We start from the raw sequence: 14,519 nt of genomic DNA on the forward strand, positions 1-14,519 counted from the left end.
AATATTTGTTCTTCATTTGGTTGAACTCTTTAAGAAGAATTATGACGTGCAGTCCTGTTGAAGGAGTTGTGTCACTGGGAGTAGACTTTGAGGTTTCAAAAGGTTTAGTCATTCCCAGGGTTCTTCCTGTCTCCTGCATGGCAACAAAGTGTCTCTACACAAGAAGGTAAATGGAAATGTATGGCTGTGTAATTGTACCACTTAGACATTTATTTGTTCTGTGTTGCTATAATATACCAGAGACAGGATTACTCCTAAAACTAAATTATTTGTTTTTTCTTCTACTTTCCTTCCTTCCTTCCTCCCATTTTTATTTCCTTCTTCTTCCCTTCCTTTCTCCTCCTCATCTTCTTTCTGTGCCATGGTGACACCCAAGTGAAATGTAGATGAAGCATACTGTTAGCATCTACTAGGTGGTGCTCTAGCTGGTGTCCCCATCCCGTGTATTCCCTTTCACTCTCTGGAATAAAATTTGGCTGTCTCTGTGACACTGACTCTCAAGGTTCTTTCCATAGTACTCAATAGCCATATAAGCCCTTCTGACCACTAATGCTCCCTTTGTCTCTGTAGCCTGGTGGCCAATGGGCTATGAGAAAAATGGAGACCTCTCAGCTGGCACCCACCAAACAGGAACTTACGGAATCCATAGAGTTTGTGAGTACAGTCCTCCCACCACTGGCAGAGGGCAGCTGCCAGTTGCCTGACTATCCTGGTTCCAGGATCAGTCATCCCTCTTCCTCTCTTGGTTTTACTTTTGTTTTGCACCTTTTCTAGGGATTGGATACATGCCCTACATTGAGGATTATGCTCCTTTCAAAACCAAAGATATCTAATAAACAGCCCATTACCAGATGTAGAATATCTACACTGAGATTGTTCACCAGAGTTGCCTTTAAGAACACCTAAAACTACAGGAGACTGTCATTGCTCTTGCTTCTAATCAGAACAGGAGGGTAAGATCCTATTGCATAAGATAGTAGATACATTGGTTATAGGCCTTGTCAACATTGTACTGACCAGAAAACTTACTCCTTGATGGCTATCTTTTATACTACTGGATGGTGCTTTGGAAGATTCACTGAGGGGAAAGAATTCAACAGTCTTTCTTACTCAGCAATGAATCCCATGAACTCCTATAATGACCATCATGGCAAGATAGGAGTGTATATATGAAAAAATGGTATGAATTTTATGGGGGTAGCCCACTACTCTCTGCTTGGATTTGACTCCATTCCATGGGAGGAAACGCATGCTTAGTACTGTATCTCTGCCCAAGGTCACATGGTTGTAGAGCTCACAGGCCAAAGAAAGAACTGATTATTCTGATGAATAGTCTTAATATCCAAATGCCTTCTAAATATGCATCATTTACCAATAGATTAATGTATCCCTCAGATATAATCAAAGAAATTTCTCTGTGAAGTGGATAGTGGTAAACAAAGAAACTTAAAACCCATCGAAGTACCAAGAATAATTTTCAGTGGAATACTCAACCACAAATGAGAATAAGATTCAGTAATAGAAACAATATTGACAAAATTAATGAGAAATCTTTTATCAGCATTGAAATGAAACATTTTGTTTTATCTCTGGGGAAATGGACAAATTTTGATAATAGAGAATATAAGGATTGCTAAATAATCATTTTCCTTCCATACACAATAATCGAGACACTATCAAGAAAATGAAAAATAATTGAAGACTCTGGCATGAAGTATGGTAGATTAAACTCACATTCCTCTAGGTTTTCTTCATGAGTAAATTAAAATCCAGGTATTTAGAATGCACTCTTTGAAGAACATATCAGAAACTGAGAGAAAATCAACCTTCTTTTATGGCTCCATTTCTTGAAATAATCTTCAGGAAAATAGGGTTTTCTGGAGTACGAATAATTTTCTTACCTAATTTCAGGGGAATCTGAAATAGTTAGATAAATACAGTGGTAAGTATATCAATTTCACAGACGACTAGTAGAACCAATATGTTAAGAAAAATAGTGGCTTTTTCATGTGTTGTCACTTGGCTGTGACCCAGCTTTCAGAAGTAAAAGAGAGGAGTAACACAAGATTAAGACTTACTTAGCTACATAGCATTTTCTGTACCATCCTGAACAATATAGACTGCTTTCTAGAAGTAAAGCTATCTTTATAAGTGAAAAAATGATTTTTTTCTTTTGGATTTTCAAGACAGGGTTTCTCTGTGTAGCTTTGGAGCCTGTCTTGGAACTCACTTTGTAGCCCAGGCTAGCCTTGAACTCACAGAGATCTGCCTGCCTCTACCTCCCGAGTGCTGGGATTAAAGGTATCTGCCACCACTGCAAGGCAAAATTACTTTTAACACTGTGATGGTTTGAAAGAAAATGGCCCACAAAGGCAGTGGCACTATTAGGAGTTTGGCCTTGTTGGAATAGGTGTAGTCTTATAGAAGTATGTCACTATGGAGGTAGGCCTTGAGGTGTCATGTGCTCAACTTTTGTCCAGTGTCTCAAGCCACTTCCTTGGATCAAGATAAAAAATTCCCCAGCAGCATGTCTGCCTTGAGGCCACTGAGCTCCCTGTCATGATGATAAAGAACTAAACCTCTGAAACTATTTTCCAGAGAGAACAGGGATGCACATATAAACTTACAAAGATGTGACAGCATGCCCATCATGTGCCATGTGCAAACTCAAAACAAAATGTAGTGCTTGTATGGATATGAACATTGTCCCACCCTTGGCTGAGAAGCTTTGATATTTGATAGTTGCTGTGAAAGGCAGTCTGTACTTTTGATTAAGTCTGTGACCTCTATTAAGTCAGCCAGATTCCAGGCCAGGCCATACATATAAGAGCAGGCATCGAACGCAAACTGAACTTTATTAACTTAAAAATTAGAGAGACAAACAGAGAGAGAACTCATTGAGTGTGAGGTGCTGTGGGGATGTATCTGGGATAAATTGTGATGATGGGGTGAATGGGATCAAAATGTATTATATGAATTATTCAAGAATTAATAACAATGTTTAAAGGTATCCATAGACAAATGCATCTATGGAAAATTTTGTTTGTTTTTAATACTTAGAATAGTTTAAAATGTTTAATGTATTTATTGAAGGATTTAATATAAAAATGTCCTCCAAGGTATCATTTTAATTTTTAGAAAGAATAAAATTAGGTGATTTAGAAAGTGGGGGATGCTTTAATGAATAAAAGGATAATAACAATAATGAAGTGCATGTGGGTAGTTCATGGGTTTGGGGTTGGGGAGCAGTGGCAGCCTGAATATATCATATCTTAAGACAGAAGTAAATTGCACCAAGAAAATATAGTGAAGGTTCTTGACTTGGAGACTTGATTGATATGAACTTGAAGAATAAGAAATAAAGATAAATAAAGAAGGGAATGAAGACATAGGATTATAAGAATTTGAGTGGATGCCTGCTGGTCTAGACCTGAGTTTCTAAAATGTGAGAACAAGTATGTAACATGGCCAAACAAGGCAGTCCTTCATACCCATGAATAATGATCTAATGCAGTGATTTTTGTCTGTGGCTATAAATTGCAACCACTGTGGAATATTTAAGGTGCCTCTGGTGGGTGAAGGATTTTGGATATTCTGAGATGACACAGGGATGGATCATAAGGTGATCCTAACAGTGAGAAGAGGTGTGTTTCTGACTCTTTTACCTGCTCATGGGACACTTTTACTCCTACAGGGTTGTCTCACCCAGGCTTGATATGAGCATTTATGCCCAGTCTTACTGCATATTTTTATGCCATGTTTGGTTGATATCCATGGGAGGCCTGCTCTTTTCTGACAGGAAACAGAGAAGCAGTGGAAGGTAGGGGAGGTGGGGTGTACTGGGCGGAGGGGAGGAAGAGAGAGCACGCTGTAGTCAGGATGTATTTTTATGAGAGAAAAATAAATAAAAAGTAAGTAATATTTTCCATGTATGGTATATACAAGTTTGAAAATGCTATAAAAATTCTATATTTTAAAATGCATAAATACTTGTAAGAAGAATATTCAATGATACTATATGTAATCATAAAATGAATATCTTTCATTGACCATACATGAGCTTAACATTTACACTTAGACACAGATTAACTGTTTCAGAACTCAAGGGTCCGAGGGTTCAAGCATGGCTTCATATAGAACTTTTAACAGAGAAAAACATAATTAAGGATAAAACAGTATATTACATATATATTTCATATATATGTTAATATACATCCAAGTTTATGAAAATGTCTATGAATAAAAACCAAAAATATGTCAAAAAGAATATGTTCTGCCTCACCTCTGTTTCCTCACAAGGATGCAGGGAAAAGTTCTGTAGGATTTTGACAATTGCAAGCTTCATGGTGATGAGAGCAAACCTCATGCCAATGCAGTTTCTAGGACCATATCCAAAAGGCAGGTATGTGTAAGGATTGATTCTATTTTTATTCTCCTTGCTGAACCTGGTGTCACAATTGAACAAGAACATAAATAATGGAACATGAAGTGCACAAGAGTGACATGTTTACAGTTCTCACCTAGAGTCCTCGGCGGGAATCACACAGGGCACTTCAGTGTGTCCACTACTGCAGTCAGGGTGAGTTAAAGTTCTTTCTATAACTTTACAGCAAAGGAGCAACCAAAGTTAATAAGATGATGTGTGGTTAATTCTCATTCAAATTAAACGTGTCTTTAAAATTTAAAATATTAAGAATGTCACATGCTTCCACTGTGTAAACATCACAAAGTAAAAGTGAAGGAGAAGGAAGAAATTGCCCTGACACTTGAGTTGCAAGTTTGCTCATTGGGGAAGGAGGAGATGTATGTTACAGATGAACTGTTTCTATTCCATTCTCTCTTCACCATCCTCTCCTTCCTTCCTGGCCTTGTTTCAGTCTACTCATCCTCATCTATTTCCTCTTCTTCCTACTCTTCCTCTCCAGCCACCTTTACCTCATTAAGCCCCTGTCACAAAATCTTTGACTGTCCTCTCCCTCCTCCAAGAGTTATCAAGTGAAGTGGTTTTTAAGGACACATTCTGCTTCTTTATTCTGTTATCACTGAATTTTTGTCTCCATCTCCTCCATTAGGGAAAACCTACTGAAATAACAGAACTATGTCCAATTAAAATTTGATTTCTCACATGATCATTTAAATAAAAATGCTGATTCTGGAAATGTTCTAGAAGACTAATAGCCATCTGTTCTCTGAGAGTTATTAAGTATTGGGGAAGATTAAAAAAAATAATTTCTAAATTATTTTATAGAACAACATTGGAGTCCAGTGAAAGTTGTACTGGTATGTGTATGTAAGCTGAACTTGGCAGAATTTTGTTGGGGAAGATTTATACACACAAACACACACACACACACACACACACACACACACGAAACATTAGCATTTGTCTGTAGATATCTTATATAATGCATTTAATTATAACCTCAGTATTTATAACTTTTGCATTCTTCTTCCCTGGTCTAGTCACTGATGTCCACTGAGTCTATATTATATGATGAAAGCTGGACCAACAGTAGAACTACATAATGCTTAATTGTGTCCATTGTTGGTCACTAAGCTAAAGGAGGAGGAAGTGGTGGCTATATAGAGGGACATAGATTCACCTAATAAGAAAACAGGAGTTAGGTGACTCCCTTCTACTCCTCCAATTAACACTATACATAGACCATGTGCCAACATCAGAGACACATGCCTAAGAATACAAGGTCTTAGATCATCAAGAAATTCATAAAATATGCTACTGCATGTCTAAATTCTTGGTCTCCTGATTCAACTGCTATATTAAAGTATCATTTTTACACAAGTAGCATGATATGGATTGGACAGGTTATTTATAGGAATGGATATATATCTACACACCTGTATGTGGGCATGTAAATAACACCTAAATAACAATATGTGAAAAAAGAGGCTATGCACTTGAAGAGTGTGGGAAGGGATCTATAGGAGGATTTGGAGGGAAGAAAGTGAATGAAAAAATGTTACTCCAAATTATAATCTCAAAACATCAAAAAATAAAATATTAACATGTATTTTTATTAGTGGGGCAACAATGGCAACCTAGCAACTGTTTCCACGCTGCATACAATTCCCACAGACTGTTTAGTACTTTCCACTCACAGAATACCCTGATTCAGATCAAGAAGGATGAAAATATCAACTTTCTGATCAGTAGATGACTTGACTTTGGAGGAGTCATCCACTGGATGAGTGTGAGGGAGTTTCCTTCACAAAACAGATAGAAACAAGATTAAGAAGACTTGTATTAGCATTCATCCTATGTGGCACAGCTTGACTTATCATAGAGGAGGCTTTCTGCATCTCTACCCACACCAATGTATAATACAATGGATTCCTATATTTGGGAAATGATTCCTATATTTGAGGATGTGTCCAGAGAATTCTTGTGACAATATGAACAGCATGAAAGAAATAGAAACCTAACAACTTAAGTAAGATAAATGATTTTCTAATCATGGTAATGGTACTTGTTCTCTTTGCCCTATAATTTACACACACACACACACACACACACACACACACACACACACACATACACACAAGCATGTGTCATAAAGTAGCATTTATGGGTTATAGAAAGTAATCTGCAATTATAAACATAGGAGAAAACTGATGTTTCTCTAATTTCTAAATACACATACTTTGAAATTTGTCCATGATGTCATAATATTAATGGAATTTTTATTAATGTATTGTGGTAGTTTGAATGAAAATGGCCCCATAGGCTCATTGGGACTGGCACAATTGGGAGGTGTGGCCTTTTGTGGCAAGTTGTCACTGGTGGTAAGATTTGAGGTCTCAGGATCTCAAACTGAGCCTAGTCTCTCAATCTTCTCTCCATGCTACCTGCTGATTTGGGTGTAGAACTCTCAGCTACTACTCCAGCCACATGTCTGTCTGCATGCTGCCATGCTTCCATCCATGATGATAATGAACTAAACCTCTGAACTGTAAGCCAGCCCCAAAGGAATATTTTCTTTTATAGGAGTTGCCATGGTCAAAGTATTTCTTCACAACATTAACAACCCTAACCAAGACAGGTCTAAGACTCTAAAACAAAATTACAAAATATAGAACTCTCATTTTTTGGTCAATTAAAATGTCTATAGATTTTACAATAATTATTGAATTATACTACAGGTATTCTAAAATCAAATATACATGCAATAATACAAATTTATTTTTATGTGATTACAGTAATAGACTTTTTAACATAAATAAAGAAGTCTGGTTTTGTGTATGTTTCCCTACTCAGGGTCCTCATACCTATCAGGACGGAACTCCTCAGGATCTGGCCAGTATTTTGGATCTCGGTGAAGAACAGAGACAGGTATGGACACCATTGTCCCTTTGGGAATGAACACACCATTGATTTCAGCATCTTTTTTACTGATTCTGCTAACCCTGTTAGCAACTGGATAGAATCTCATAGCTTCATTCACCACCATGTCCAGATATTCCATCTCTACCAGGGCTTGATAAGTGGCAGGTGCCTGGGAAGATTGAAAAAAGATTTTGTTGATTTGAGATTTGAAACTAACTTCCATGTCAATTTACTCAGTACTATCAAGTTTTAGGAACTCCACATTCAACCCAGATTAATGAATGGATTTACCACTGATAAATCCTGTTCAACATCTTAATGTGTGTTGACACACTAAAGGTCCACTGAAATGCATGGTGAAGTGAATATGGAAAAACATTCACATAAGCGTACACTTAGGTCCCAAGTCTTCAGTTTTCTCATTTGTACTGCTTTCCTTTTCAGTAATAATGAATGGCATATTATGTCAATCTCATTTAACACAAATCAGCTGTTAAGGGTGTCAAAACCTAATATAGGGAATCCACAAGTCAAGACTGAAGAAATACAATGTGGAGAAAATTAGATTTCTTTTTAAAATTCCATATCAATCCTTTCAGAGGACAACTCACAGTGTTTAAATCCTATGACTAAATTTAATATTACTATAGATGTTCAATTTGAAGATCAATGTCATGTTAAACAGGAATAGTATATGAAATTACAGTGACTAACTTCAGTAGGATCTTTTCCCTTTGAAAGTCATTATGGTAAAATAGCCTAAAAATGGAGACTAATTGAGCAAAAGAATTCTCTTCTAGTGAGAGATCAATTCAGTTCCATGCTCAGTTTCTGAAAGAATCTTTTCCTTGTTACTTCATATGTTGTTCTAATAAATCTTTAATTTTTCCAGTATTCCACAGGATTGACTCACTGACTATAAACTGAAAAATTAGAAATTGTTAGATTAGATTGGTTTGTGCATACATCTGGGAGAGTTGTTGTCCTGACTATTCATTGATGTACCAGGGTCCAGATATTTACAGGTAGTACTATTTCCTGAGTACATGACTGTTAACTGTATATTTTTATGTGTCCTGCCTGGTCCTGCAGCCACTCAGATCCAAATAAACACACAGATGCTCATATATTTTTTAAACCATGGCAAGCATCTTGCTAGCCAGCTCTTATACCTAAATTAAGCCTTAATTCTTATCTGTGTTTAGCCAAGTGGTTTGGTACCTTTTCTCAGTTCTGCCTTGTCATCTTGCTTCCTCTGTCTCTGGCTGGAGACTCCTGACTCTGTCCTTCCTCTTCCCAGAATTCTCCTCATTTGCTCACCCTGCCTGTGCTACCTGCCTGGGTGCTGGCCAACCAGCATTTTACTTCATCAGTGTACAAAAGCATTATCCCACAGCAGATGACCTTGGGCAGCATGAGATCATCTGGATAATGATAGGTCAGTGAGTGGGCCAGTGATCAGGTAGCATCCTCCATAGTCCTTGCTGTGCTTCTTTGGCTGTGTGAGTACTTTGGTCAGAAGCAGTCCTGCTTATAAGTTCCTGTCTTGAGTTCCTGCATTGACTTTCCTAAGTGGTTGTCTGTCATGTGAAAATATAAGTTGATGTAAATTCTTTCCTCTCCAAACTTGTTTTGTATCATGGTATTAATCACAGTGACAGAATGAAACAAGAAGAGGGGATGAGTATAAGGCCTGAAAATGCTATGTATATACCTCATTGACAACCCAGCCAGTCCCAGATGTCTCGTACCTCACACGCCATTGCATCCAGTTTTGGGCATAGATGAAAAGACAGTATATGATGTCTGGCTCTCACATTGTGGGACACTGAAGTTACCATAATGTAGATGTGAACAGTTTACATTGGAAGCTGCCGTGATGTGCTCTGTTTGAGTCTAATTATGTGATTAGAGAGAGGAGTAATAAAAGAGATAACTGAATCAGCCTGCCTAGCCAAGACCACGCAAGGCCCCATTGATAACAGTCATGCCAAAGCATTTCCAGTAGTAATAATATAGCAGTTAGGTCGATTGTTTGAAGTTCTAGGGCAATGCCTCAATTGTTAAGAGCATTGTTTGATCTCTCAGAGGAACCAGGGTCAGTTCCCAGTACTCACATGGTGAGTCCATTTCCTGCAAGTATAATTACAGGGAATCTGAAGCCTTCTTCTGGCTTCCTCATGTTTCAGATATGCACATGGTACACAGATATACATACAGGCAAAACAAAAATTTAAGTTTAAAGAAGACACTTGACTGAAACTTGCTTATCCTTAAAGATCTAAAGAGATTTTATTCATGTGTTTGGACTGTGTCATTGTAGTTAGAGATAGTGTTTATTACAAGGTCAGTACAGAATTACAGAGATTAGTTTTTCTCTATACATACGTTTTCCTTTGTCTTAGACTTTCAGTAACCATTGTTGAAAAATTAATTCTTACTTTATTTACTATATTTTGAAAGAAAGTGTGAAAGTAGTGTTTCTTATTGAGGTTTGACATTTTCCCTGTGGCTCCCAGCACCATCCACTCACCTTATTGCACAGGACTGCATCAATCTCTTGCTGCAGTTTCTTCTGAACATCGGGGTGAATTGCCAGTAAATATGTAATAAAGGAAAGAGCAATGCTTGTTGTCTCATAGCCAGCAAAAAAAAATGTGATTGATTGGGCCAGGATCTCCAGATCAGAAAGAGCTAAAATGAGATTAGACATTTTATGTCAATAATCAGCTGGTACCTTCTTAGAGGCTTAGTTCATCTGCTTTGCTCTATCATCTTTGGTACACTGCAATTTATCTAAAACAGCGCTGTGCTTTATCTACAATGGTGTATTGCCTGAAAAAATATGCAAAGGCAATGGTGGTACAATATGTATGGGAGTAACTAACCAATATCTGATTTGAATTATGACCTACTCCGTGAGATGGAACTAAGACTTGGCACTGCTTAGATGATCTAGAACCTTAGACTAGATCTCTCAGTGGCCAAGAGCAAAACCAAATAATACTAGTGCAAAAAAAAAAAAGAAATGTAGAGATAAAATGACTCATAATGATATCCTGCCATACTTGTAGAGAAGTGCCTTGGTCAGCCATCATCAGAGAAGCTTCCTTCTGCAGCAAGTGGGAACAAATATCCAGAAACACAACTATATCTGAGGTAGAGAGTGAGAGCCTTTGGAACACTCAGTCCTAAATAAGTTTTCTCTGCCAAATCCCTCTCCTCAGAGCCCAGGAAATCCCACAGAAGTGTAGTCAGGAAGAATGTAATATCATGCAGGGGTTGAGGACACCAATAATACCAAGAACACAGGATTCTCCAAATCAACATCATGAAATGTTGTATGAACTCACAGAGACTGAAGGAAGCAGCATAAGGCTTGCAAAGGTCTCTAGCAGGTCCTATAACTATGTATTATGGCTCCTAGTTTAGTGTACTGAGTGTGCAAACGAGTGGCTCTCTGATTCCTTTATCTTCACTTGGACATTTTTTATTCTGTTAGTTTCTTAAACTTTTATGTTAGTTTTTGTGTTATCTTATTACATCTTATTTTGTTACATTAAAAATGAATGAATACATTAAAGTCTGTCCACTGGGAAAAGGTTAACAACTAAGTTGTCCTTTATATATTTTGGGAGAGGAAAAAATCAGTTTTTTCCCAAGTGGGATGGCACAGGGAATATTAACCATTCCAGGAGAGGCCTCATGTTCAGGAGTGGTTGCCTATCATATTAATGGACTCCACAGTGTGTGTGTGTGTGTGTGTGTGTGTGTGTGTATAATTTTATTTTGTTTCAGTTTGGTGTTTGTTTCTGATACTGTTTGATTTTGTTTCCTTGGTTTTGGGTAATTTTCTGTTGCTTTGGTCTTTTATTTGCTCTTGAGAAAAAACTTAAAGTGCTCTGAGTGCGGTATTCAGAAAGCCTTTGGGGAGACTAAAAACATGTTCAAAATATATTTTAATTTTAAAATTATTTAATAACAGAGAATAACAAAAAATTTGGCTTGACTTCAAATGTGAGATTAACAATGAAATTCGTTAGTTAAAATATTCAAAACACACATTGAAGTACCAATGTATGGAAAGAAGCATTACTCTGAAATCCTAAACACAGTCACAGTGAGTAAAAGAGTGAAGATGAAATATTATAAATACTGCGATGTTTTCTTCTTTAATGTGGTATGTTACTGTGAAGGGAAGAGTAAATTTCCACAGTCCCTTAACTAGTGAACATACTTCCAATGCATGGACCTCAGTGAAAGTTACTACCTCGGCACTGCAGTTCACGACTGTCTTCTTCAGAAGCCGATCTGCCAGCAGATGCTCTGATTCAGTGGCCTTGCCTGAGGCTGAGGATCAGCGTGTGTGATTGACCGATGTGTGCCCTACACATCACTGAAAACTTCTGGAGTGTAAATCAGTGGTCATAACAGACTTTCATATTTTTAAAAGTTAAATTAAAATATAATTATTTAATTTCCTTCTTTCTCTCCTCCCTCCTACTCCTTCCATGCCACACCTGAACTCTCAAATTTAGAGCCTCCTGTTTTAAACCATTTTATTACATATATAAATAAATAATCATAAATACAACCTGCTGAGTCTGGTCAGATTTGCCTCCTTGTACTTGTTTCTGGAATGGCAAGTTAGTGTTGCATAAACAATCAGGGACTCATCCCTGGGGAAGATTAATTATCTCTCTCTCAGATGACCTGAACTACCTGGAGCTCTTCATCTAAGGATGGGTTCTCATGAGATTTTTCCCCATCTATGTTGGAGGGTCTGCTGGTGTTGGGACAGTTCAGATCTTGCAGGCAGATGTGTTGATGGTATTTTGTGCTTGCAGTTTCCCTATCATAGATGAAAGTTTCAATAACCTTGATATTTTCTGTATGCACATACCCCGTGATTTTAGAAAGTTCCTCAGGCTGCTTCATGTAACATAGCTAGTCTGTGTCTTTTTGTAATTTAGCAGGAAGCTTTCTCTGCTTGGATGACTCCTTTATATTTTAAGAACAAGCCCTTCCCCCTGTTCATTCACTGTAGACCCTAAATTATCCTTAGTTACGTTTATGGGACTCCATGTCTTTGGAATTCTGGGAGTTCATCATCAGCTGAAGAAAATCTGTTCGGTGCTGAAAGGAGACAGAAATTTCAAAATCAGAAAGCAGGTTGTCAGGCCAAAACTAAGTATGAAATGAAGAATTTAAACGCTCTTGTGAGGAAATGGCTTATTTAAGAAGTCAGCTAATGTTACCTGAATCACTAGTGGACAACACACTGACACATATATTTTGGGGAACAAAAATTTTATCTTGAGCCCAGTAGTGATGGCACACACCTTTAATACCAGCACTTGGGAAGCATGTGGATCTTTGAGTTTGATTCCAGTCACATCTATAAAATGAGTTCTAGGACAGCCAGGGTTACTCAGAGAAATGCTGTCTTGAAAAAATATTCTTTCAAAAATAAATCTACCATGGTGTAGTATCGTGCTGCCATGTCCAACACCATTTTTCATGGATTTCCCTCATTCTAAGCATCTATATCTGCTGACAACAGACTCCTGGCTGGATGGTTGTCAGTTTCTTCTTCCTTAATAGGCATATGTTTAGAAATAAGTCCTGCACATCAATATCTCACTTCCTTGACATATTGTTACTCATTATTTCATACTCATTAACTGCTGTTTCTAGAACTCATTACTAGGTTTTATATGATTGCCTACTGTCTTAGTTACGGTTTCTATTGCTGTGAAGGGTCACCATGACGATGGAATCTCTTTTTTTTTTTGTCAGGCTGAGGACTAAAAACCAGGGCCTTGTGCTTGCTAGGCAAGCGCTCTACCACTGAGCTAAATCCACAGCCCTATGGCAACTCTTATAAAGGAAAACTTTTAGCTCTGGTGGCTTGCTTACAGTTCAGATATTTAGTCAGTTGTCTTCATAGCAGAAAGTAAGGCAGTATGTATGCAGACATGGTGCTAGACTTTTAGCTGAGAGTTCTTACACATTGACAGGCATCTGGAAATGGTCTGAGACACTGGGTGTGGCTTAAGCATATATGAAACCTCAAATCCTGCCTCCACTGTGACACACTTCCTCCAACTAGACCACATCTCCTAATAGTGACACTCCCTTTGGGAACCATTTTCTTTCAAACAACCACACCTACAAATGCTCCACACCCCAGAATACTAGCAAATTTGCAGTGGTACCTCCTCAGACATGATTCTGACTCCCTGACAGCCTTCTCCCTGCATTTTTTTCTGCCAACATCCTTATCCTTAGTCCAGCATGTAAGCTGTATTAAGCAAAACTGGATTATAGAAGTGTCAATCTCAGTGCTCACAAATATTGCCCAACTTTTGGGCAAGATATAGCTCAAATTGAACAGATCAAAATCAACGAATATCTTTGTAGGGCTTTCTATGAGGAATGTGTATCTTTTGACACCATTGCCTTAGAATGAAAAGAAATTGTGTTATATCTTACCTCTTGGGTATTTTCAAGTCGATCTTTTTTGGTCTTATCTATAAATTTTTTAAAGAATGATATAGCTTCACTTGAAAACATAGAGATGTTTAGTTTGTCATATATTGTGCAAAGAAATGGAAAGAGTGCTGTAGAGAAAAGGAAAAAATGATGAAAATGCAAACTGAAACTTCTGACAGTTACTTTATTCATCAATGACAAAATTTCAATAATTTAAGTGAAATATCAAAATAACAGGAATAATTGTGGTAGAAATGAGTATAATTATAATATACAGAAAGTAAATCACACCTAAAAGTAATTGAATTTTAAGTAAAAACACACAGGGAGGATTTCAGCTCCAGGAAGGTTCTGTATGGAATTCTATGAAATATTTCATAGAAAATTCTCACCAGTTTTTCACAGGCATTTCCAAAACTTAGAAAACAAGGGGGAAGAGTAGAATTGAATCTGGACAGGTCTACTTCCCCATTATTGAACTCAGAATAAATTTTGAGAAGGAAACCTGCATAGACATGTGACTTAAAGGTTCTAAAGGGATTTTAGCAGCAACACTTACCACCTGAGTGCAGAGACATGAAAGGAACCCTGCTGCATGCTACCCAATGCGGCACAACGCAGAAGAAAGCCACATCACACAGACAACCAGAGACGCAGTATTTTGAAAAAGTCCAGGAAT

General features: G+C 37.5%; 1 protein-coding gene across 1 annotated transcript in view; it reads right to left on the minus strand.

Annotated features, from left to right (window-relative positions):
• Nucleotides 1–1,821: 1,821 nt before the first annotated feature.
• The window catches only part of LOC118572617 (cytochrome P450 3A13-like), a 41,523-nt gene continuing 28,825 nt past the window's right edge, over nt 1,822–14,519 (minus strand). The window contains exons 8-14 of the mRNA XM_036172344.1: nt 13,841–13,968; nt 12,415–12,481; nt 9,879–10,039; nt 7,288–7,514; nt 6,868–6,870; nt 4,283–4,445; nt 1,822–1,917 (exon numbers count right to left, since the gene is read on the minus strand). Of these exons, the coding sequence (XP_036028237.1) occupies nt 1,822–1,917; nt 4,283–4,445; nt 6,868–6,870; nt 7,288–7,514; nt 9,879–10,039; nt 12,415–12,481; nt 13,841–13,968 (845 nt within the window). The remainder of the gene's footprint in view (nt 1,918–4,282; nt 4,446–6,867; nt 6,871–7,287; nt 7,515–9,878; nt 10,040–12,414; nt 12,482–13,840; nt 13,969–14,519) is intronic.

The sequence above is a fragment of the Onychomys torridus genome, chromosome 22 (genome assembly GCF_903995425.1).
Source record: "Onychomys torridus chromosome 22, mOncTor1.1, whole genome shotgun sequence".
Classification (NCBI taxonomy): domain Eukaryota; kingdom Metazoa; phylum Chordata; class Mammalia; order Rodentia; family Cricetidae; genus Onychomys; species Onychomys torridus.